Source organism: Saimiri boliviensis, chromosome 2 (genome assembly GCF_048565385.1).
Source record: "Saimiri boliviensis isolate mSaiBol1 chromosome 2, mSaiBol1.pri, whole genome shotgun sequence".
NCBI lineage: Eukaryota > Metazoa > Chordata > Mammalia > Primates > Cebidae > Saimiri > Saimiri boliviensis.
Window position 1 is genome coordinate 188244161 of NC_133450.1, and position 26328 is coordinate 188270488.

General features: G+C 41.0%; 1 protein-coding gene across 3 annotated transcripts in view; it reads left to right on the top strand.

Moving 5' to 3' along the window:
- The window catches only part of RECK (reversion inducing cysteine rich protein with kazal motifs), a 91462-nt gene that overhangs the window by 59134 nt on the left and 6000 nt on the right, over nucleotides 1-26328 (top strand). For all 3 annotated transcript variants that reach the window (XM_039474964.2, XM_074395041.1, XM_074395042.1), the window contains 6 exons: nucleotides 7815-8027; nucleotides 10181-10317; nucleotides 13773-13913; nucleotides 16484-16672; nucleotides 19050-19172; nucleotides 21547-21718. In XM_039474964.2, coding sequence (XP_039330898.1) covers nucleotides 7815-8027; nucleotides 10181-10317; nucleotides 13773-13913; nucleotides 16484-16672; nucleotides 19050-19172; nucleotides 21547-21718 — 975 coding nt within the window. The remainder of the gene's footprint in view (nucleotides 1-7814; nucleotides 8028-10180; nucleotides 10318-13772; nucleotides 13914-16483; nucleotides 16673-19049; nucleotides 19173-21546; nucleotides 21719-26328) is intronic.

Below are 26328 nucleotides of genomic sequence, written 5' to 3' on the forward strand. Positions count from 1 at the left end.
CAATTGGTTAAAGCAGAAATAATAACAATGTATTGTGGAATTTATATATAGAAGTAAAATATATGATATATAACAGTAGCAAAAAGGATAGGACAGAGGTAAATTATTATTGTAAGTTTCTTACATTATTTGTGACATTGTTTAGTATTAATTCAAGGAAAACTAAAATAATGGACATATATTATGCCCAGAGCAACCACTAATTTAAAACATAATACAAAGAGATATAGCTAAGAAGCTAAAAGGAAATATGAAATAGAACACTAAAATAATACTTGGCCCATCCAAAAGAAGACAGAAAAAAAAGGAGACAAATTGAAAACCACAGCAAAATGATAGACTTAAACCCAACTATATCAATAATTACGTAAATGTAAATGAACTAAAAACATCAATTGAAAGGCAGAGATTGTTAGAAAGACAAAGAATATTATTGGAGATAAAGAGTATCACTTAATAATGATAAAAGTTCAATTTATTATGAAGATACAATTAACCTAAATATATATGCACCTAATTAATGTCAGTTAGGTGCATATACTCAAAATACTTAAAAACAGAAATAAACACTTAAGAGAGAGAAACAGTCAATCATATTCAGAGATGTTAACACCCCTCTCTCAGTTATAGAACAAATAGAAAAAAAAAAATCAGTGAGGATACAGAGGATTTGAACAATATATGCTGGGTCAAAAAACAAGTCTCAACCACTGTCAGAAGATGAAAATCATAAAAAAGTATATTTTGTGAACACAACAGAATCAAATTGGAAATCGATAAAAAAAACTATATTGAAATCTTCCCAAATACTTGGTAATTAAACAAATGCTTCTAAATAATCTATGAGACAAAGAAGAAATCACAAATGAAATTAGAGAAGACTTGCAACTGCATGGCAATGAAAACACAACATATCAAAAATTGTTGGTATGGCCAAGTGGTACTTAGAAATGTATAGCTTTAAATATGTATTTAGTAAAGAACCGTTTTATTTTTATTTTAGTATTATTACTATTAATATTGAGACAGCGTTTTGATCTTGTTGCCCAGGCTGGAGTGCAAGAACGAGATCCTTGGCTCACTGAAACCTCTGCCTCCTAGTTCAACCAATTCTCCTGGCATAGTTCCCAAGTAGCTGGGATTACAGGCATGCACCACCACACACGGCTAATTTTGTATTTTTAGTACAAATGGGGTTTCTCCATGTTAGTCAGGCTGGTCTCAAACTCCTGAGATCAAATGATCTGTCCGCCTTGGCCTCCCAAAGTGCTGGGATTACAAGCATGAGCCACCACGCCCAGCCAAGAAGAGTTTTAAACCAATAATTTTAGTTTCTACTGTAAGAACTTAGAAAAAGAAGAGCAAATTAAACCTGAAGTAAGAAAAAATTGTTAATAAGAGCATAAATCAATTAAATATGAGCCAGGGTGTGGTGACTCAGGCCTGTAATCTCAGCACTTTGAGAGGCTGAGGCAGGCAGATCACCCGAGGTCAGGAGTTCAATACCAGCCTGGCCAACATGTCAAAATCCCATGTCTCCTAAAAATACAAAAATTAGCCTGGTGTGGTGGTGGGCACCTGTAATCCCAGGTGCTCAGGAGACTCAGGCAGGAGAATCACTTGAACCCAGGAGGCTGAGGTTGCAGTAAGCACTGCATTTAATCCTGGGTGCTCCATCTCAAAAATAAAATAAAATAAAATAAAAATAAACAAATGAAGGAGAGAGCACTAGAGAGAATTCACAAGGGCAAAATTTAGTTATTCAAAAAGATTTTTTATATGATGCATTCTTTGTCAAGACTGTTTAAACATACATAAAAATTACCAATAATATCAGGAATAAGGATATCACTATAGATTTTGAGGACATTAAGAGGATAATAAGGAATACTGGCTGGGCATGGTGGCTTACACCTATAATCCCAGCACTTTGGAAAGCCAAGGCAGGTAGATCACTGGAGGCCAGGAGTTCAAGACCAGCCTGGCCAACATGACGAAACCCTGTCTCTACTAAAAATGCAAAAATAGCCAGGCATGGTGGCACACACCTGTGATCCCAGCTACTCAGGAGGCTGCGGCACAAGAATCACTTGAACCCGGGAGGCGGAGGTTGCAGTAAGCCAAGATCGCACCCACCACACTCCAGCCTGGGCAACAGAGCAAGACTCTGTCTCAAAAAATAAAAGGAATGGCCTGGCGCGGTGGCTCAAGCCTGTAATCCCAGCACTTTGGGAGGCCGAGGTGGGTGGATCACGAGGTCAAGAGATCGAGACCATCCCGGTCAACATAGTGAAACCTCGTCTCTACTAAAAATACAAAAAATTAGCTGGGCATGGTGGCGCGTGCCCGTAATCCCAGCTACTCAGGAGGCTGAGGCAGGAGAATTGCCTGAACCCAGGAGGCGGAGGTTGCGGTGAGCCGAGATGGCGCCATTGCACTCCAGCCTGGGTAACAAGAGCGAAACTCTGTCTCAAAAAAATAAATAAATAAATAAAAATAAAAAAATAAAAGGAATACTACAAACAACTTTATGCCAGTAAATCCTCCAATTTAGATGAAATTGATGCATTCCTTAAAAGGGAAAACTAATGTAAGAAGAAATGAAAATTAGGATTATTCGTATAACGATTAGAGAAATTGAATTTGTAATTATAAAGCTTCACACATAGGAAACTTCTGGCTTTACTGGTAATGCTTACCAAACACATTAAGGGAAAAATTATACAAATATTACACAGAATTTTTCAGGAAACAGATAACATTCCAACTCCTCTGATGAGGCCACTGTTACCTTTATACAAAAACCAACATGGACATTAAAAATAAGATAACTAGGCCAGGCGTGGTGGCTCACACCTGTAATCCCAGCACTTTGGGAGACCGAGGTGGGTGGATCACGAGGTCAGGAGATCAAGACCATCCTGGCCAACATGGTAAAACCCTCTCTCTGTAAAAAAAAAAAACAACAGCAAGATAACTATAGTCCTATGTCATTCAGAGATGCCAAAATCCTCAATAAAAGATTAGGAAATTCAATTCAATTGCATTAAATTGATTTTCGACAAGAGCATCAAGGCAATGCAATGCAAAAACAAACATCTTTTCAGCCAGGCATGATGGTTCACACCTAATCCCAGCAGTTTGGGAGGCTGAGGCAGTTGGAATGCCTGAGCTCAGGAGTTCCAGACCAGCCTAGGCAACATGACAATACACCATCTCTATCAAAAATACAAAAAACTAGCTTGGCATGGTGGTGTGTGCCTGTAGTTCCAGCTGTTCAGGAGGCTGAGCAGGGAGGACAGCTTGAGCCTAGGAGATGGAGTTTGCAGTAAGCCAAGATCATGCCAATGCACTCCAACCCGGGTGACAAGTGAGACCCTGTCTCAATTAAAAAAAAAAAAAAAAAAAAAAAGTTCAGGCATGGTGACTCACACCTATAATCCTAGCACTTTGGGAGGCAGAGCTAGATGGATCACCTGAGGTCAAGAGTTCAAGACCAGCCTGGCTAACATGCTGAAACCTCCTCTATGCTAAAAATACAAAAACTTGCCAGGCATGGTGGTGGGTGCCTGGTGGTGGGTGCCTGTAATCCCAGCTACTCGGGAGGCTGAGGCAGGAGAATTGCTTGGACCCCGGAGGCAGAGGTTGCAGTGAGCCAAGATTGTGCCACCGCACTCCAGCCTGGGCAACAAAGCAAAAACGCCATCTCAAAAAACAACAAAAAAAAGAGAAACATCTTTTCAACAAATAATGCTAGAATAATTGAATATCTTTATGGAGAGGGAAAAAAGAGAACTTTAACCTGTGTCTCACTCCGGACACAAAAATTGCTTCAAGATGGATCATAGAAAAAACCAACCAACAAACAAAAACACGATGGATTATAGAACCAAACATACAAGCTAAAAATATAAAGCTCATAGGAGAACATCTTCCCAAACTTGGTGTGGGCAGAGCTTTTGCAGACAGGACACAAAATATACAATTTTAAAGGAAAAAAAATTAATTAGACTTCAACAGTAAAAACTTGTGTTTTCCAAAAGACATCGTTTAAAACTTGAAGGGGCAAGTCATAGACCATGATGGAATATTCAACATATTATGCACAGGTGTGTGCATACACACACACACACACACACACACACACACACACACACACTCTTTTGTCAAAGAACTTGTATCCAGAATATATAAACAACTCCTACAACCTCAGGATAAAAATACAACAACCTAAGTTTTAAATTATGCAAAAAACTTTCAAAGACGAAGTATATCAAAATGGCCATTTAATCAAATATATGAAAACATGTTCTACGTCACTAATTATCAGGGAAATACAAATTAAAACCACAATGAGCTGTCCCTTCACATCCGTTAAAATGGCTATTATAAAAAAGATGGGCCGGGCGCGGTGGCTCAAGCCTGTAATCCCAGCACTTTGGGAGGCCGAGGCGGGTGGATCACGAGGTCGAGAGATCGAGACCATCCTGGTCAACATGGTGAAACCCCGTCTCTACTAAAGGTGCAAAAAATTAGCTGGGCATGGTGGCGTGTGCCTGTAATCCCAGCTACTTAGGAGGCTGAGGCAGGAGAATTGCCTGAGCCCAGGAGGCGGAGGTTGCGGTGAGCCGAGATCGCGCCATTGCACTCCAGCCTGGGTAACAAGAGCGAAACTCCGTCTCAAAAAAAAAAAAAAAAAAAAAAAAAAAAAGATGGAAGATAACAATCGTTAGCAAGGATATGGAGAAAAGGGAAGTCTTGTACACTGTTGATGTTGATTTAGTGCAACCATTATGAGAAACAGTATGGAGGGTCCTCAAAAAATTAAAGATAGAAGGTACCATATGATCCAGCAATTCCACTACTAATATATCTAAAGGAAAGGAAATCAGCATGTTGAAGAGATATTCACTCCCATGTTCACTGCAGCATTATTTACAATAGCCAAGATATGGAATCAACCTGTATCCATCAATGAATGATTGGATAAAGAATATGTGGTATATATACACTGTGGAATCCTATTCAGCCTTTATAAAGAAGGAAATTCTGTCTTTTTTTTTTTTTTTTTTTTTGAGACGGAGTTTCGCTCTTGTTACCCAGGCTGGAGTGCAATGGCGCGATCTCGGCTCACCGCAACCTCCGCCTCCTGGGCTCAGGCAATTCTCCTGCCTCAGCCTCCTGAGTAGCTGGGATTACAGGCACGCGCCACCATGCCCAGCTAGTTTTTTGTATTTTTAGTAGAGACGGGGTTTCACCATGTTTACCAGGATGGTCTCGATCTCTCGACCTCGTGATCCACCCGCCTCAGCCTCCCAAAGTGCTGGGATTACAGGCTTGAGCCACTGCGCCTGGCGAAATTCTGTCTTTTACAACAACATGAATGAACCTGGAGGACACTAAGTAAAATAAGCCAGGCACAGAAAGACAAATACTGCATTATCTCACTTACATGTGGAATCTTAAAAAAAATCAAACTCATGGAAGCAGAGAATAGAATAGTGGTTACCAGAGAGTAGCTGGAGAGGGTGGTGCAGGAGGAGGAGAGGGAAGAGCAGGGGAGAGGATTGGGAAAATGTTGGTCAAAGGACACAAAATTTTATTTAGACAAGAGGGATAAGTTAAAGAAACCTATTACATACAATGTGGTAACTATAGTTAACAGTGAATTGTATACTTGAAAGTTGCCGAAAGAGTGGCTGTTAAATGTTCTCACTACAAAAAAATGATAAGTATGTGAGGTAATGCATATTTTAATTAGCTCAATTTAACCATTCCACATATATATATATTTAAACGTACTATATGTTACACACAATAAATATATAATTTTTGTCTGTTAAAAAAATTTTTTAAAGAAATAGCCATCTAGTACATTAAAGGATTCATTGTTATTAGTCATGGCAAAATACAAATTAAAATAGCAATTCAATGCCTCCTCACCCTCACAAGAATGCCTGAAATTAAAAGACTGGCAAGCATATGAAGCAAGTGGAATTCTCATAGTATGTTACTACTGGGAGTAGAAGATAGTTGAAGGACTTTGGAGCTTTTTTTCAGTTTCTTCAAAAGTTAGATCTATGACCTAACAGTTTTATCCTAAAGCATTTACTTAAGAGACATGAAAAAATATGTCCAAAGAAAGGCTTATCTAGTACCCTTATTCATACTAGCCCAAAAAATGGAAGAGAGGACCCAAAACATCTATCAGGAGAATGAAAGAATATATATAACATGTGGTGCTTCCAAACAATGAGATAGCAGTGGATGACTCTTATATTGAGAAAAAAAAAAAAAAACCTGACACAAAACACATTCTTGACACATGAGATCCAAGAATAGGCAAATGTAATCTATGGTGATAAAGATCAGAATATCCTTTCCTCTGCTGGAAGCAAGGATTGACTAGAGTGGGGCACAATGGGTACTTTATAAGAGTGATGAAAATGTTCTAGGCCAGACGTAGTGGCTCACATCCATAATCCCAGCACTTTGGGAGGCTCAGGTGAGTGGATCACTGGGGCCCAGGAGTTCGAGACCAGCCTAGGCAGCATGACGAAACCTTGTCTTTACAGAAAATACAAAAATGAACCAGGTGTGGTGGTGGGTGCCTATAGTCCCAGCTACTCAGGAGGCTGAGGTGGGAAGATCACCTGAGCCCAGGAGGTCATGGCTGACCATGCCACTGCACTCCAACCTGGGTGACAGAGTGAGAACCTGTCTCAAAAACAACAACAAAACAGTGGAGGTTTCCAGTGACTGTAAAACGTGATACAGCAACAGATTGAATTCAGAAGCAGATATGAAAATCCACCTGAGTTTTAGTAAGCCAGACATTACATCATAGATTTGCAAAACTGTAAAGTAGTCCTACTCTTCTCACTAATGTTTATTTTGGAAAATAGTTATTTTTCGTAAGAAGAATATTTATATTAACATGTAATGGGTTTGTTATAATTTTAAATAACTTAATAACTACTTTAAAATCTGCTTAATTTTTTTCAAGATAGGGTATTGCTATATTACCCAGGCTGGCCTTGAGCTCCTAGGCTTAAGCAATCCTCCTGCCTCAGCCTCCTAAGCAGCTGGAATTAGAGGCATGCCACTACACCGGCTATTTTTTTTTTTTTTTTTTTTTTTAGTGGAGACGAAATCTCTTTATGTTGCCCAGACTGATCTCAAACTCCTGAGCTGAAGCTGTCTTCCCGCCTTGGCCTTCCAAAATGCTGGGATTGCAGGTGTGAGCCACTGTACCCAGCCTAGTGCAGGCAAAATTCATCTATGGTGTTATAAGTATAAATAGTGATGGCCCCCGAGTTGCAGTCAGCAGAAAGGCATTAACTCAACAGGGGTACAGGGGAACTGGCTGAAATGTTAGATGTGTTCCTTAATTGATTTAGATGTGCTTATGAATGATGGATGTACACATTCCTCAAAGCACATCAAGCTGTACCCATAAAATCAGTGCATTTTGATTTGTAAATTATCTTGCCATTTTTAAAAGTTGGCCTCATAATATTTATTTTATGAAATGAAATGGGATAGTCTGGGGATAATAGTCTTGTTTGGAGCATTGTGAAGTTTTAAAGTGCCTCAAGAATCTGTTAAAAAGAAAACATGCAATCAGTGTTGAATGCTGGTATCTACATTGAATCTTCATACAGTCGAAGCTGATATCCTTTCATGGGTTGTATGTGCATTCTTCTTTAAGAAAACTAGACTTTTCTGATGCATTACTGTGTCAGGATTTTACTCATTGCTTCTCACTAGAAAATAATTGCCTTTTGATTCTTTCTGGCCTTTTTTCTCTCTAGGCCAACAGAACTTTTCAGGAGTTGTAATGCACAGTCAGATCAAGGAGCCATGAATGACATGAAGTTGTGGGAGAAAGGAAGCATAAAGATGCCATTTATCAATATACCTGTTCTCGATATTAAAAAGTGCCAGCCAGAGATGTGGAAAGCAGTAGCTTGTTCACTGCAGATTAAACCTTGTCATAGTAAATCCCGGGGAAGTATTATTTGCAAGTAAGTGTCTTTCATCTTAATGATTCTCCCATTTTGGTTCAGACCCTCCATAATCTCCAACCAGAGCCTCTCCCACCACTTCCTTTGCCTGTCACCCCCATATGTCATTCCTACAGACCTTTATTTGTACTTCTCTTATGGAACTTAGTTCATGAAACATTTATTAAATACCTCTGATGCACAATTCTATTTTTTTTTTTTTTTGAGACGGAGTTTCGCTCTTGTTACCCAGGCTGGAGTGCAATGGCATGATCTTGGCTCACTGCAACCTCCGCCTCCTGGATTCAGGCAATTCTCCTACCTCAGCCTCCCAAGTAGCTAGGACTACAGGCGCACACCACCATGCCCAGCTAATTTTTGTATTTTTAGTAGAGACTGGGTTTCACCTTGTTCACCAGGATGGTCTCAATCTCTTGACCTCGTGATCCACCCGCCTCGGCCTCCCAAAGTGCTGGGATTATAGGCGTGAGCCACCGCGCCCGCCCCAATTCTATTTTTATATTTTAATTTGTGTACTTGTCTTATATTGTTAGACTTTGCTCTTCTTAAGGAGCTTATTTGGCCTGTCCTGGTGGCTCACACCTATAATCCCAGCACTTTGGGAGGCCAAGGTAGGTGGATCACTTCAGGTCAGGAGTTCGAGACTAGCCTGGCCAACATGGTGAAACCCCATCTCTACTGAAAATATAAATATTAGCTGGGTGTTTTGGTGGACACCGGAAATTCCACTTACTAGGGAGGCTGAGGCAGGAGAATTGCTGGAGCCCAGGATCACGACACTGCACTCCAGCCTAGGTGACTAAGCAAGACTCCATCTCAAAAAAAAAAAAAAAAAAAAAAAAAGAACTTCTTCCTTGAGCCATTTTTTGTGTATCCCCTTTCCTCTTTTTCTCCTCTTCAGGTATTAGCATAATCCTGACACACAGTAGGTATTCCCTAAATGCTTGCTGAGTAAACGAGTTAGTGAATACAGTCATTAAGACCTGTTTCTAGTAAGCTTTTTTTTTTTTGAAATGGAGTCTCGCTCTGTCACCCAGGCTGGAGCGAAGTGGCGGGATCTTGGCTCACTGCAACCTCCTCCTCCCAGCTTCAAGTGATTCTCCTGCCTCAGCCTCCCAAGTAGCTGGGGCTACAGGCATGTGCCACCACGCCGAGCTAATTTTTTGTATTTTTAGTAGAGACGGGTTTTCACCATGTTAGCCAGGATGATCTTGATCTCCTGACCTCGTGATCCACCAACCTCAGCCTTCTAAAGTGCTGGCATTACAGGCATGAGCCACTGAGCCCGGCCTCTAGTAAACATTTTTGAATGGTTTGCTTAGAAAATCTAGGATCAAGTAAAGATAGGAGCTGCTATAGTGGGTGAAACCAAAAGCGTTTAACACATAGTAATCTGCCCATTGTTCTTCACATCTTTTTTCCCAAAAGTTTTCTAAAACCAAGTTAATATCTAGCCCCTAAGTGGCTCAGTGCTGCTCTGTACCTTATTAATTTCAATCTTAAACAGAGTCCAGTCTGACATGGCTTGGGGATAACCTGATTATCTGACATGGCTTGAGGATAAACTGATAAGGGAAATACTGAGGTATAACAATTAGGTGACAAGCATCAGGCAACAGGAGGGGAACATGTAGACTCAGCACAGAAAACTTGTAGGAGTCACATCCCTATTGAAGACTGAGAACATTTTAAAGTAGTGGACTTTCCAGTTGGTATAGGCCAGGCGCTAATTTGATAACTAAAAAGAGACTTAAGAAAAGACAAGGAAGGGAAGGAGAGAGGAGGCAAGCAAGCACACAGGCAAGCATAAGGTCCTGGAAGTGAGGACATGTGATTTTGGCAGAGAGTAAATCAGACTAGCTTCATTGAATTTCCTTTCAAAGATAGTGAAAAGCCACATTACTGGTAGTAACAGTACGAAGAAGTATACAATTTGAGTAAGGGCCTTAGACAAGAGAAAGTTAGGGATGCTTTGAATTTATTCTTCAACCTGAGATCTACTGTGACTCCTGTTCTCTTTTGCCATACTTAACCAATTATGAAACATGTTATAAAAACTCACTTTCTGGAAAGTTTCAGAAACAAGTAATGCTGACTAGACAACATGAGGAGGTTCCTGAAGCTCTAAATTTATGTGCATTTTTCTTTTCAAGATCAGATTGTGTGGAGATTCTTAAAAAATGTGGAGACCAGAACAAATTCCCTGAAGACCACACAGCTGAAAGTATTTGTGAGCTTCTGTCACCTACAGATGATCTGAAGAATTGTATACCTTTGGATACATATCTTAGTAAGTACTTTTTTGTTTGTGTGATTTTAGATTTCAAATACTTCTCTCGGCCGGGTGTGGTGGCTCAAGCCTGTAATCCCAGCACCTTGGGAGGCCAAGGCGGTTGGATCACGAGGTCAAGAGATCCAGACCATCCTGGTCAACATGGTGAAACCCCATCGCTACTAAAAATACAAAAAATTAGCCGGGCGTGGTGGCGCATGCCTGTAATCCCAGCTACTCAGGAGGCTGAGGCAGGAGAATTGCCTGAACCCAGGAGGCGGAGATTGCGGTGAGCCGAGATCGCGCCACTGTACTACAGCCTGGGTAACAAGAGCGAAACTCCGTCTCAAAAAAAAAAAAAAAACAAATACTTCTCTCTTCCAACTATTTGTTTTGCTGTTTGTTCTGGATGAGCATTTATCTGTTGAGAACATGGGGTTCAATAATACCATCTCAATCACAGACTCTTGTTTGCTTGGCCCTTTTGGCCCAGGAAATAATTGCTGTCTTAAAGTATGTAAGTAGAAGTGATTTTTCTGGCCGGGCGCGGTGGCTCAAGCCTGTAATCCCAGCACTTTGGGAGGCCGAGGTGGGTGGATCATGAGGTCAAGAGATCGAGACCATCCTGGTCAACGTGGTGAAACCCCATCTCTACTAAAAATACAAAGCATTAGCTGGGTATGGTGGTGCGTGCCTGTAATCCCAGCTACTCAGGAGGCTGAGGCAGGAGAATTGCCTGAACCCAGGAGGCAGAGGTTGCGGTGAGCCGAGATCTCACCATTGCACTCCAGCCTGGTTAACAAGAGCGAAACTCCGCCTCAAAAAAAAAAAAAAAAAAGAAGTGATTTTTCTATCCCTCTGAGGAGATATGAACTGTTTGTTGTCAGTCAGGAATTCTAAGCAGTGACTCAGGAAGCCAGCATTCTCAGATAACAAGCTCCATATCATTGCTGTCTTCTTAACATGTTAATGACTAGAAGGTGGAGTTTTCCCTCAGAGACTATCAGCTTTTTGTCATCAGAGTATCAGTGGATGACAGCCAGATATTGGTTTGGATTTACCCAATAGGGTATAAAAAAATGATAATCTAGCTTAATATGTAAAAATGGAATTTATCTCACTGCTTCAGTTTCCCTCTGCCAAATACTCCTGCCAAGAGCTAGAAGAGCATGTTGCTATCTCATTGACGGATCCTGGAGCTGGAGCTCAGCTTCTGAAGGCCGTGAGACCAATACATGGTGGAAACCAGGGGATGACAAGTAGAACTCCTACGCACTCAGTAGTTAAGATAAGGGAAGTGTTCAGGCTGCCACCAGGGGGCGTCGGTGCCGTGAGCTGGCTGCAAAGGCAGGCGGTGAAATCAGCTCAGCTTTGTTTTCCTGTGTTAAATAAGATTAACAACAATAACAAAAAAAAAAAAAAAAAAAAAAACAGAACAAATAGAAGTAAATGAAAGCGCAAAAGAGCCAGGTGCAGTGGCTCACGCCTGTAATCCCAGCACTTTGGGAGGCCAAGGTGGGCGGATCACGAGGTCAAGAGTTGGAGACCATCCTGGCCAATATGGTGAAATCCCATCTCTACTAAAAATACAAAAATTACCTGCATATGGTGATGCTTGCCCATAACCCCAGCTACTCGGGAGGCTGAGGCAGGAGAATCCCTTGAACAAGGGAGTTGGAGGTTGCAGTGAGCTGAGATCGTGCCACCGCACTCCAGCCTGGCGACAGAGCAAGACTCCGTCTCAAAAAAAAAAAAAAAATAAAAGCCCAGAAACAAATTGTCCAGGGCTTCATCATCAGGAATCCAGGCTCCTTTATCTTTCTTCACCATCCTTAGCATTTAGCTTCATTTATCAAGATAACTTCATGTACTTTGTCATCACAACATGGCTCTCATAGTTCTAGCTACCATATTCTAATGTTCTAGTTCCAGATGGTAAAAAGAAAGGGAGAGAACAAACAACTTCTTCCTAATCACACTGTCTACCCCTAGTTGTAAGGAAAACTGAGAAAGGTTATTTTTTTAACTTGGGCCCATTGCCACCCTAAAATTGGAGATCTTTTAGTAACCAGGGAGGGAAAAGTATGTGCTAGATTTGTAGCTGGTAGTAACTGCCATATTTTCTCAAGACCAACAAACTGTCCCTTAACCTTTGTGACCAATATTGCAAAAAGGAGAGCATTAGACTGGAATTCAGACCTTTGTGACTTTGAGCACATCACTTCTTTGAGCCTCACCTTCCCTATTTATGAAATAATTAGGCAAGATAAGATCAACTCCAAGGGCCCTTATACCTCTGTTAGTCTTAGAGTCTGAGTCTGACCTAAAATCAAGTAAGCAACACTTAATGTATTTATAATTCTAGATTCTATTACAGCAGTCAAATATTTGTGTAGAAGGAAACTATATCAGTGAGAGGAAAATTAAATATCTAAATATCACACATACTTATATATCAAGTGAGACTCTTCCTTGGCCATGATTTCAGAAGTTAAATATAATCATGGTTTGGAGTCCATACAAATTACCATAATAAATGATCACTTATGGTAAAATATGCTAAATTATTCCTCTTAGACATAAGCACTTAGACATAAGCTCCTATCTAAAATATACCTGTCGCTTCTATCCTCTGACACTACTTATTACTTATAATTTATTTATTTATTTATATACACACATATACATACATAGCATTTTCTTTTTTCTTTTTTCTTTTTCCTTTTTTTTTTTTTTTTTTTTTTTTTTGAGACAGAGTCTCACTCTGTCACCCAGGCTAGAGTGCAATAGCACAATAGCCTTCGTTTCCCGGGTTCAAGCAATTCTCCAGCCTCAGTCTCCCGAGTAGCTGGCACAAACCACCATGTCCAGCAAAATTTTGGGGGGATTTTGTTTTTTTTTGTTTTTTTGGGTTTTGTCTTTTGGGTTTTGTTTTTGTTTTGAGACAGAGTCTCACTCTGTCTCCCAAACTGGAGTGCAGTGGTGTGATCTCGGCTTACTGCAACCCCTGCCTATATTAGTAGAGACAGGATTTCACCATGTTGTCCAGGCTGTTCTCAAACTCCTGGCCTTAGGTGATTTGCCTGCCTCAGCCTCCGAAAGTGCTGGGATTACAGGCATGAGCCACACTGCACCTGGCACATACATAGTATATTTATTGTCTGTTTCTCTACTAGATGTAAACCTATGTTAGAAACTTGTCTATTTTGTTCATCACCTTATCTCCAGCACCTAGAACCTTGCCTGAAATATTGTAGATTCCAATGATTTAAAAAAATGAATGAATGTATGTTTATGCTAAATTCATCATTTCACAAATGAAAGAATCTCGGTGTTTCAATAGCTTGGTAAAATCAAGCCTTGCTTTATTCTCATGAGCTCTTCATTTATTCCAGCCATAATTAATTCAGATAATTTACAGATCTCTGTTACTCTTTTAGGTTGGTTAAACTAATCTGTTTTGGTTTTTTCAGGACCAAGTACTTTAGGTAACATTGTAGAAGAAGTGACTCATCCCTGTAACCCAAATCCTTGCCCTGCCAATGAGCTCTGTGAAGTAAACCGAAAAGGATGTCTATCTGGCGATCCCTGTCTTCCATACTCTTGTGTTCAAGGTAAGAGGTAGGTGGGTGTGAGAAGAGGATGGATAGGTACTGCTAGTGTTTCTTTATAGGAGCTATCTTTCTTTTTTTCAATTCTGCTCCTTCTGTAACATAAGGGTTCTCTTTGGAGTGAGATTGCAAGGGACTTTGTGTTCTATATTATATTTTTCTATAATGTTTGAGATTTTCTCATTAAACACGTATTATTGATATAAGCAGAAAAAGACAAAGGCTTGTAATTTTCAGTTGTTATTTAAATTGTGAACTAATAATAATAATCTAAAACTTGACTCCCATAATGAGTTACAGGGTTCTAGACTATGAAAGAAAAGAAGCTTGGACCAGCTTTTTGTACTTTCTCTTCTATAGTGTAATATTTTAGAAAATATACTTTACATTGTTCATGTTTTTTTCTTTTCTTTCCTTTAGTATATAGAAAAATAGCATATTCAATAGAATGTATAGCTATCTCCATAAAGACTAATGTTATGTTGAAATGTATATAACTTTAAGGCTGAAGGATTTTTATCCCATAGAATTTTGATAGTCTTTAGCTTTCTGTCAGTCCCTTTAGGATATAGTTGTTGCAACATTTTGCTTCTTTTTATCTGTTTCCCAGTTGAGAATGTTTATCATGTCAGAATCAAGATTTTTTTAAAAAAATTTTTTTTTGAGACAGTTTCCCTCTTGTCAACCAGCCTAGAGTATAATGGTGCTGTATCAGCTCACTGCAACCTCCACCTCCCAGGCTCAAGCAATTCTCCTGACTCAGACTCCTGAGTAGCTGGGATTACAGGTGCCTGCCACCATGCTAATTTTTGTATTTTTAGTAGAGACAAGGTTTTACCACGTTGGCCAAGCAGCCGGTCTCAAACTCCTGACCTCAGGTGATCCACCCACCTCAGCCTCCCAAAGTGCTGGGATTACAGGCATGAGCCACCATGCCCAGCCTTCAGATATTTTTAAAGTAAAATAAAGCAAAAGATGAAATAAGCATGATATCTCAAAGAATCATCTATAATATATGTGTATACTATATATGTAACGGGGTTTCACCATGTTGGTCAGGCTGGTCTTGAACTCCCGACCTCAAGTGATCTGCCCGCCTTGGCCTCCAAAGTGCTTGGATTACAGGCGTGAGCCACCGCGCCCAGCTTTTTTTTTTTTTTTTTTTTTTTTCCACCCTGGCTTTTATTGCATATGTAGTTACAGTAGTGTTCTGAAGCCGGCTCACACCGGTGAGGTCAGCTGGGGCCTATAGGCTGGCTCTTTGCAAAGCTGAGGGGCAAGATGTTGGACTGTTTTAAATTTCAGGATAGTACTTTCTGTTCATTTACTGTTACATTATAATTTAGTCAGATATTTTCTTTGGCAGGAAAATAAAATATAGTTACTTAAAATGGTCACATCTGTATTTCATATTGTTTAAATATAGAATTCCATTCAGAATTCTCTTGTTTTTGTTAAACTCAGAAAGCCCATCATATAATAAGATAGAAAATGGATTTTTCCTAAGCCCACCCAAATATACAGTTTTTCCTTGAATTTAAGGTATACTTGTTTTCCATCACTAAAAGTTTTTCTGAACAATATCATTCTAAAAATACTGGCTGGGCGTGGTGGCTCATGCCTGTAATCCCAGCACTTTGGGAGGCTGAGGCGGGTGGATCACGAGGTCAGGAGTTTGAGACCAGCCTGGCCAGTATGGTGAAACCTCGTCTCTACTAAAAATACAAAAATTAGCCAGGCATGGTGGTGGGCATCTGTAGTCCCAGCTACAGGAGAGAGGCTGAGGCAGAAGAATCGCTTGACCTCGTGGGGAGGTTGCAGTGAGCCAAGATTATGCCACAGCATTCCAGCATGGATGACAGAGTGAGACTGTCTCAAAAAAAAAAAAAAAAAAAAAAAAAAAAAAAATACTGTCAGTTTCTCTATTCCATTTTTTAAAAATATCTGTGACTTTAAAATATTTTTGACCATCCCCAAAAATAAAAAGCTACCTGTCTTACAGCACTTTTGTACTGAATGATAGGTAACCTTGGGGTATAGATCTTTAATCACCACCATCCTCCAGAACATGGAATTTTCATTTGAGAGGGTATATTTTTGGCCAGTGAACTAAAGCAATTCCTTAATTTGGTGAAAGTTCTATTACATAACCTTTTTTTTTTTTTTTTTTTTTTTTTGAGACAGAGTTTCGCTCTTGTTACCCAGGCTGGAGTGCAATGGCGCGATCTCGGCTCACCACAACCTCCGCCTCCTGGGCTCAGGCAATTCTCCTGCCTCAGCCTCCTGGAATTACAGGCACGCGCCACCACGCCCAGCTAGTTTTTTGTATTTTTAGTAGAGACAGGGTTTCACTATGTTGACCAGGATGGTCTCGATCTCTCGACCTCGTGATCCACCCGCCTCGGCCTCCCAAAGTGCTGGGATTACAGGCTTGAGCCACCGCGCCCGGCCCTATTACATAACCTTTAATAGCAATTTACTACCTATAAGACTTTTGTCAGGTATATATCTAATATGATAAAACAATGTCATCGAACAGTACCATTTCTCTCAGCTAATTTTTGTTTGTACAGGTTGCAAACTGGGAGAAGCTTCTGATTTCATTGTACGTCAAGGGACACTAATCCAGGTGCCATCATCTGCAGGGGAAGTTGGTTGTTACAAAATCTGTTCATGTGGACAAAGTGGACTCTTAGAAAACTGTATGGAAATGCACTGTATAGACCTCCAGAAGTCTTGTATTGTTGGAGGAAAAAGAAAAAGTGAGTCTTGACCTCTGTTTTTGTTTTGAATATGAGATTAGTTATTTTTACTTCATAGGAAGAATATTGGATAGATTCTCACCAAAGAGTAAGGTCTGTATATCAGATACTCCAGGGCAGTATTTTTCAAACTGTACAGAGCACTAGGACTTCTAAGGAACCCTTTTAGAAGTCCCCTCAAGAAGGGGCTAATGGGCTGGGCACGGTGGCTCACACCTATAATCCCAGCACTTTGGGAGGCCGAGGCAGGTGGATCACAAGGTCAAGAGATGGAGACCATCCTGGTCAACAAGGCAAAACCCCGTCTCTACTAAAAATACAAAAATTAGCTGGGCACGGTGGTGAGTGCCTGTAGTTCCATCTACTCAGGAGGCTGAGGCAGGAGAATTGCTTGAACCAGGAGGCAGAGGTTGCGGTGAGCTGAGATTGCGCCATTGCACGCCAGCCCAGGTAACAAGAGCGAAACTCCGTCTCAGAAAAAAAGGGGCTAATGGCTAATAATATTTATTGAATTCTAATTATGAGCTGAACACAATGCTAAGTCTTGCCTTATATTATCTCATTAAAACCTCCAAGTTACTCTTTCATACAGGTAATAATAATACCTGTATTACCCTTACTGCATAGATGAGGAAGTTGATGCTTAAAGAGATCACCCAGCTGGTAAATGACCAAAGCTGGATTCTGCTCCAGGTCTAGTTGACTCCAAATCCCTTACCCTTCACAGGCAAAGACACAGGTAATCTTCCCCCAACCCTTTCCTCAGGCATACCCAACCCCACCCTCACTTCATTAGAAGTGAAACTCGAATTTTGACATCTTGGAGAGCAAATGGGTATAGGAATTACACTGTTAGGAGTTTGGGGAAAAGAACATAAAAAGTGCCTCCCTTTGACCACCTTCCCTAAAAATCTTAGGCTCCACTCCTTCCTTAACTGTCTTTCGTTTATAGCCCGAACAACCGTTCATGTCAATATATGACTTCAGGGCCTGGCATGGTGGCTCATACCTGTAATCCCAGCACTTTGGGAGGCCAAGGTGGGTGGATCACGAGGTCACAAGTTCGAGACCAGTGTGACAAACATGGTGAAACCCCATCTCTACTAAAAATACAGCAGTTAATTAAAGTATGGTGGTGCATACCTGTAATCCCAGCTATTCAAGAGGCTGAGGTGGGAGAATCACTTGAACCCAGGAGGCAGAGGTTGCAGTGAGCCGAGATTGCACCACTGCACTCCAACCTGGGAGACAGAGCGAGACTCCGTCTCAAATATATATGTGTATATATATATATACATACACACACACACACATATATATAACTTCAAACAGTTGTGAAAAAACACCACTTCTGCGGATCTGTTCCCTCCCTGCATGCTCACTCTGCTACCCCATTTCTACTCCCATCCTCTACCACTTCAGCCATCATAGTTCAGCTTTTATATTCTCTTTGGTTTAATCTTTTGTTGAGAAAGAAGAGTGCTCTTAGCTAAAATTCGCTCTCAAATTTCTGCCTTAGAGCAAGTCAGGTATTTATCTCATAATCCATATTCCGCTTGACTAAACTATAAAGGTAGATACTTTGTATCACAGAAAATATCAGGACAGATTCATTCCTTCTGTAACATTTGACCGACTAAATGCCTATTCTGTACAAAAGAGCATACCAGTGCCTTATGGAGCTGAAACTGGGATGGGGATGAGATCATGCTTTACGTGATAAGATGAGAGAATTTGAGCCAAAAAAAAGGTTGCAGACCAAAGTGCTCTTCTGGGAACTAGGCATTCCTGCCAGGGTATCAGAAGAGTCTTTGATCCAAAGATGGCATCAGGTCTGCCCCTGAAGAGATAAGCATTCAAAGCAGAAGGGGCAGCTGGAAACTTTGTTAGAGGATAGGGAACAGCATGGTAAGTCCAGCACTTTAGGGCCTTGGAGGAATATGGTGGGAGGCAAATATGAAAATATAAATACCACAGATTTTACTCTAGTTGGTATATTCAGAAGTCATCTTTCAAGAATTTCTGGCTGGGCACAGTGGCTCATGCTTGTAATCCCAGCACTCCGGGAGGCCAAGACAGGCAGATGGCATGAGCCTAGGTGTTCAAGACCATCCTGAGCAACATGGTGTAACCTCATCTCTACAAAAAATATCGAGATGTGGTGGTGTACACCTGTAATCCCAGCTACTTGGGAAGCTGAGGTGGGAGGATCACCTGAGCCTGGGAAGTGGAGGTTGCCGTAAGCCGGGATCATGCCAGTGCACTCCAGTCTGGGCAATAGAATGAGACCCTGTCTCAAAAAAAAAAAAAAATTGTAATATGTGCTTTATTTCTCAATGTGTAATATAGATCAACATTTTCTTTCTCTTTCTCTCAGGTCATGGAACATCCTTTAGTATTGACTGCAATGTCTGTTCTTGTTTTGCTGGCAATTTGGTGTGTTCTACCCGCCTTTGCCTCAGTGAGCACAGTTCAGAAGATGACCATCGTACCTTCACAGGTGACTGTGATCGCCCAGAGTCTGTCCTCAGGGGCCATCATTTCTTTGCACACATTTTTGTTTTCAAGGCAGCTTCTCCAGTCTTAACTGCAAATATACACAATAAAATAAATACAGAATCTAAGGGCAAGATGTTTTTCCTCTCTGGATCTCAGTTTCTTCCTCTATGAATTGAAGGTATTATATACTAAATGGTGTTTTAGGGCCCTTAGCAAATATTCCTTAATATTCTGGAAATTCATGAGTCAAAAAGAACAAGGCCAGTGATTGGAATGGGTCTAATTAAATTGAACTTTTCTACCTGGTAAAATACCCCATTTACTCCTACTGCTATAATCTAAAATGTCCATGTATATTCTCAATTTGTTTCTCAGCACCTTCTTCCTCAGCCTACCTTAGCTTACTTGGGTTTTTTTGGGTTTTTTTTGTTTTGTTTTTTTTTTGAGATGGAGTTTCGCTCTTGTTACCCAGGCTGGAGTGCAATGGTGCGATCTCAGCTCACCACAACCTCTGCCTCCTGGGTTCAGGCAATTCTCCCGCCTCAGCCTCCCGTGTAGCTGGGATTACAGGCACGTGCCACCATGCCCAGCTAATTTTTTGTATTTTGAGTAGAGATGGGGTTTCACCATGTTGACTAGGATGGTCTCGATCTCTTGACCTCGTGATCCACCCGCCTCGGCCTCCCAAAGTGCTGGGATTACAGGCTTGAGCCACCACGCCCGGCAGCTTACTTGTTAATCTAAGCTCCCACAAACAATAATATCCCAGAATATTACTTTCTTGGTTTTCCTATGCTTTGCTGCTCTTATTATTCTTATACCAACATAAGTAAGTGAAAAGGCTACTTATGGGATGGAAAGATGGGATGCTTTCCTCTTGTGAAGCTATTGTTGCCAACAGCAACAGCACAGTCTGCTGGTAACTCTTGGTATCTGCTTTTTCCTAGATCTAAAATACCTTTGGTTCTGGGCAAAAAGTTACTAGGTAGCTGCCCTTGCCCCATTTCCTGCTGCTGCAGTGGCAACTTGATTCCTCTTTCCCCAGAATTAGTATTACATGTGGAGAGGGGTGGGGACTGGGCGGAGAAGAAGTGGAGGAGAGGAGAGTAAGGATTTACCAACCTTGTACTCCAGCCCGCTGGACATGAAAAGGGGATCAGAAATCAGAAGTGAATGGCAGACTGGTGAAGAAGCAGAGGGTAGTACTAACTCTACCCCAGCCTTCACTGCTTTATTATCATCATCCTTTATTATTATCCTTTGCCCTGCTCAAGTAAGGACAATTAATTCTGCTTAGAGAAACCATAGAGGGATATGAGTATAAAGAATAAGCTGGCCGGGCGCGGTGGCTCAAGCCTGTAATCCCAGCACTTTGGGAGGCCGAGGCGGGTGGATCACGAGGTCAAGAGATCGAGACCATCCTGGTCAACATGGTGAAACCCTGTCTCTACTAAAAAAAAAATACAAAAAATTAGCTGGGCATGGTGGCGTGTGCCTGTAATCCCAGCTACTTAGGAGGCTGAGGCAGGAGAATTGCCTGAACCCAGGAGGCGGAGGTTGCGGTGAGCCGAGATCGCGCCATTGCACTCCAGCCTGGGCAACAAGAGCGAAACTCCGCCTCAAAAAAAAAAAAAAAAAAAAAAAAAGAATAAGCTAAGAACTTAAAAGGAAGACTTTTTAATATTTTTTCGTTAACATCTAAATGTTTTTAGAAGTTGAGCTTTACAACTAGCAAGACCCTTGTTTCCTATCGTGTGTGGCCCCTGGTGTCCTGGGATAAACCAAGTCAATGACTATTGATCAAGCAGACTAAGGAAATTTTACTGACCCAAAACTGTGCCACATTTCTTGGGACCCAGTGTCCCACTCCAAATGTGACTCAGAGAAAGATGTTCATAAGCATTTGTAAGTCTTAAAATTACAATAATTTTTTAAGTTACCATCTTGAACATGAGAGTGGAAGGAACCTACAACCTTCACTCTTTCTTACGTTTGGTATTAGCCTTTAACATTGAAGAAATCCCCACACCAGACTTCAAACATCTAAATTCTAAAATCAGGAGAAACAGTCTTTACTTTCCCGAACCATAGCCTTGTTAATAGGGGTTTCTACCTGGGATCAAGGTCTAAAGGTTCTCAACTAGCTGACAATAAAAAGGGCAAAGGAAAGCCATTTTGCAGACAAGAGCTAATCAGAGCATTGCTGCCTTTAAAACCCCTGTCAGAGATCAGAGAGAAGGTTTTCCCTGACTTAAGTTACAATTCTATTTTAACATGAGACCTTCACATGATTGCTTATGGTTTGCCTTAACAAGGAAGTATGAGGGGAGGGGAATAAACACATACATATTTTTGAGGCTGTTTCCTCTCTTCAGGTCTGCCCTGTAACTGTGCAGATCAGTTTGTCCCCGTGTGTGGGCAGAATGGGCGCACTTACCCCAGTGCCTGCATTGCTCGCTGTGTGGGCCTCCAAGACCATCAGTTTGAGTTTGGATCATGCATGTCAAAGGATCCATGTAATCCTAATCCCTGCCAAAAAAACCAAAGGTAAGTGAATGGCTTCTTATTTTATTCAACTGAAGGCCAGTGCTTACAAAGCATCTACCATATACCAGACGTTGAAAACACAAAGGTAAATTAAGAAGTTATCTCTACCCTGAAGAGTTTAGAGTCTGGAGGGAAAGAGAGCCATGTAAAGCTGCTTGATAAGGGGCTGCAATTGGGAGCCCAGAAGTGGAGCCATTAATGCAACCTGGGGAAGGGCCTGGGGGGCCTCTAGAGGTGATACCTAGCTGAATCTAGAAAGATGAGTAAGAGATCGCAGGCAAGGTTTGCAGTAGAGAAAAGGTAGTATTGGTGAAGGCAGACTAACAGGAGCAAGAGCTGCTGGACATATTATCTCCATAACATTGTTATCTCCATAACATGGTGTCTGTTGAGCACTAAAGCAGTTCTGTAAGACTGAAACAGAAAATGTAACATGCGCAGAGGTAGCAGAAGAGATGAAAGGAAGGTGTATTCCTATTAGTAGCTGTCTAAACCTGACAGTCAAGGAAAATTTGCTTCTAGTTGTATGCATCCATTTTAGAAATTGGATGTGAGAATTCTCTGGAAATGCAACTTCACTGCTGTTTGAAATTATTTGTTTTGAGCTCCTTTCTCTACTGTTTCCTCACTTGAGCTCAGAAGACAGTTGACCCAGCCTTAATGATGGATTTCTACATGTGGCAACCACCAGGGCAGGCGTCTGGCTGACACTTAGGTTGCAGCCATCTGGAACCAGAGTGTTAAGGGGCTTGCTTGAATGACCTGAACCATACACATTCCAATGCCACAGTGCTTTCCTTATGAAGGGTTTTGTGGAGAACAAGCAATCACTGCTTCTCCATCCTGAAAACCCTGGTGTAATGTGGAGGGAAGGGGAGACTTTCTCATGCGTTAAAAGAAGTGGCAGCTGGGCATGGTAGCTCACACCTGTAATCCCAGCACTTTGGGAGGTCGAGGCGGGAGGATCAGGAATTCGAGACTAGCCTGGCCAACATGGTGAAACCCCATCTCTACTGCAAAAACAAAAGTTAGCCAGGCATGGTAGTGGGTGCCTGTAATCCCAGCTACTCAGGAGACTGAAACAGGAGAATCGCTTGAACCCGGGAGGTGGATGTTGCAATGAGGTGAGACCACACCATTGCACTCCAGCCTGAGCAGCAGAGCGAGACTCCATCTCAAAAAAAAAAAAGAAAGAAAGAAATGGCAAATAATTGGTCATCCATCTGCCAAAGTTTATGCAATGAAACTAATCCAAGAAAGTTTCTATGGAAAGAAGACAGGATGCAATGCATAATAAATAAGCTGAAAGAATAATACACGTTGTGTTGGGAGGTAGAATTGAGAATTGTTTTAATATTTGTTCATTTGTTTTCTCCATTGGCTAGTCTTTCTGAGTAAGTTTGTCTTGCTTTCATAATAAAACAAAAAAAAAAGTCAATAAGGGAATGCCTTCCTGAGTATATACAAGATTGAAAAATTCAGCTACATGAACCTTAAAATTTTCTGCATGGTAACAGACAAATGACACACTGGAAGGAATATCGTAGAAAAAGTGCTGATGTCCTTGTAATGTAAAGAGCCCCTGCAAATCAATTTGAGAAAGAGCAACCTAATATCAGAATGGACAGAGATCAATAGCCTAATAGAAAAAATGGACCAAGGACATAAACATAAAAAAGGCAATCCAAATGGTTCTTAAACATTTGAAAAGGTACTTTTATTTGCTAGGGTAAGTAATTCTAGCTACTGTATACAAATTCCAAAATATCAGTAATTTCACAGAGTAATTGATTACTTAGGGCCCAGTTGTTTGTCCAACAGTCAGTTTTCCATGTAGTCATTCAGAGACGTGGGATCCTTCCATATAGTGACTCTGCCTTCTCCTACAGCCTCATAGTCCTCTTCTGGGTCTTCTGCATCTGGATAGCAGATAAGAGGAGATAGTGGGGATTGCTCTTAAAAAGCTTTAATAGACCACATATAAAAGTAGCATTCATTACTACATCCAGCCACATTCTATTGTCTAGAACTCAGTCAGTTGGCCATAATGAACTTCCAGGAGACTAGGAGATATAATTTACATATACACCCAGGAAGAAAATGAAGTGAATTTGATCAACATCTAGCCAATCTGCCACAATGCTTAACCTTCCTCATATTAAGAGAAATGTAAATTAAATTACAACTACAATTGTGTACCACTTTCCATCTATCATACTGGCAAAGCTAAAGTTTGATAACATAATATAGGGAAATTGCTACTTTCAAACAAGAGGAGGCTGGAGGAGGATTGGTACACCCTTTGTGGAGGGTACTTTAGCCAAACTTGCAGTTTTAAATGCACATACCCTCTGGATCAGTGCATATAAATGCTTATCATTACATAAAATATGTCTGGAAGGATAAATAAGAAAGTGGTAGCTCATGCCTGTAATCCTAGCGCTTCGGGAAGCAGAGGCAGGCAGATTGCTTGAGCTCAAGAGTTTGAGACCAGCCTGAGCAACATGGTGAAACCTTATCTCTACCAAAAATTAGGAGGGCATGGTGGCTCCTGCCTGTAGTCCCAGCTACTTGGGAGGCTGAGGCAGGAGAATAGCTTGAACCCAGGAGAAGGAGGCTGCAGTGAGCTGAGATGGCGACAGAGCAAGACTTCATCTCAAAAAAAAAAAAAAGAAAAAAGAAAAAAGAAGTTGGTAATAGTGGTTTCTCTAGGGAGGGGAATTAGGTTTTTAGGACACAAGAGTAGAAAAGAGGCCTATTTTTCACTCTATACCATGTTGTACTTTTTCATTTTCACCATGGGCTTATATAATCTGCTCAAAAAATAATTAATTGTGGCTGAGCACAGTGGCTCATTCCTGTAATCCCAGTACTTTGGGAAGTGAGATGGGTGGATCACTTGAGACCAGGAGTTGGAGACCAGCCTGACCCACATGGCAAAACCCCATATCTACTAAAAATACAAAAATTAGTTGGGTGTGGTAGTACACACCTGTAATCCCAGCTACTCAGGAAGCTGAGGCAGTAGTATCACTTGAACCCAGGAGGCAGAGGTTACAGTGAGCTGAGATCATACACCTGCACTCCAATCTGGGTGACAGAGCAAGACTCTGCCTCAAATAATAATACGTTGTTTAAAAAAATAATCATTACCTTCATTCATCAAGTATCTACTGATGTTCCAGGCATTTTTCTAAACGTTAGCACATAACAACAAGCAAGGCAGATCAGGTCTCTGCCCTGCTCATGTTTACTTTCATTTGCCCCTAGATTGCCAAACTTTTTAAATGATCTTCTTAATTCTATTTTTTTTTTCTGAGATGAGGTTTCACCATGTTGGTCAGGCTAGTCTTGAACTCCTGACCTCAGGTGATCCACCCACCTTGGCCTCCCAAAGTGCTGGGATTACAGGCATGAGCCACCGTGCCTGGCCTGATCTTCTTAATTCTATATACTCAAATTGATCAAGCTTTTTCTCTCAAAATTACCAAATTTCTTCTGATATTCCTGTTTCTCATCCCTTGCATGTTAATAGATAGTGAAGTTCTAAATATTATTTTATATTATTTCTCTTCAAATATTTTAAATTTCCATAAAACCATAACCAAGTGCATTGTTATTTCAAACCATTTCAGCAAAGGGAACCATGCATAGTGTTGGTGGTAGTGATTCCGGTGCAGGACATTGGCCCTAAAAAGAGTATAAGTCATTTCCTTTGAAATTAAAATAACGTTAGCTACTATATTCTTCCTCTTTTATTTTATAAACTAATATTTATATATCTTAGTACTTAAAAAACCCAGTGAAAGCTAAACGTTTTCGTGGGCCTTATCTTATAGGAAGTTATGTAAAACCTTTGTAAAAATCAGGAAAGCAGAAAAAAAGCCTAAAGAAGAAAAGAGCCATCATCCCTAACCCCTCTGAAAGAGTTTAGGAATTGAGAATGAAGCAAGGTCCACATATTACTAGGCAAGACCAGCTTCATGGTGGCATTCTCTCAGTCATTTGCAACCAGCCAGTATCAACTCTTTAGTCTTGTAGGCACAAAAACCTGAATTATTTTAGGACATGGAGTGAGGCCTTTTCTTTTTTTTTTTTTTGAGACGGAGTTTCACTCTTGTTACCCAGGCTGGAGTGCAATGGTGCGATCTCAGCTCACCGCAACCTCCACCTCCTGGGTTCAGGCAATTCTCCTGCCTCAGCCTCCCAAGTAGCTGGGATTACAGGGACGTGCCACCATGCCCAGCTAATTTTTTGTATTTTTAGTAGAGACAGGTTTTCACCATGTTGACCAGGATGGTCTCAATCTCTTGAACTCGTGATCCACCCACCTCGGCCTCCCAAAGTGCTGGGATTACAGGCTTGAGCCATTGCGCCCGGCGAGGCCTTTTCTTAAGATAGATTCATATTAGCCAAGCTGGAAGTGAAGACCCTGGAAATGTTTCATTTGTTACTGAATACAAGGCCTCCAGCCACAGACTCCAGCCTGTTGGCCTCATATCATGGCCCTTCTACCCTGTGTGTGCATCCTTGGCTTCTGCCCTCGGAGTCACCTGCCATTTCCCCAGCACCACATTCCTTGAGCATTACACCTACGTTCATGGCTCCCT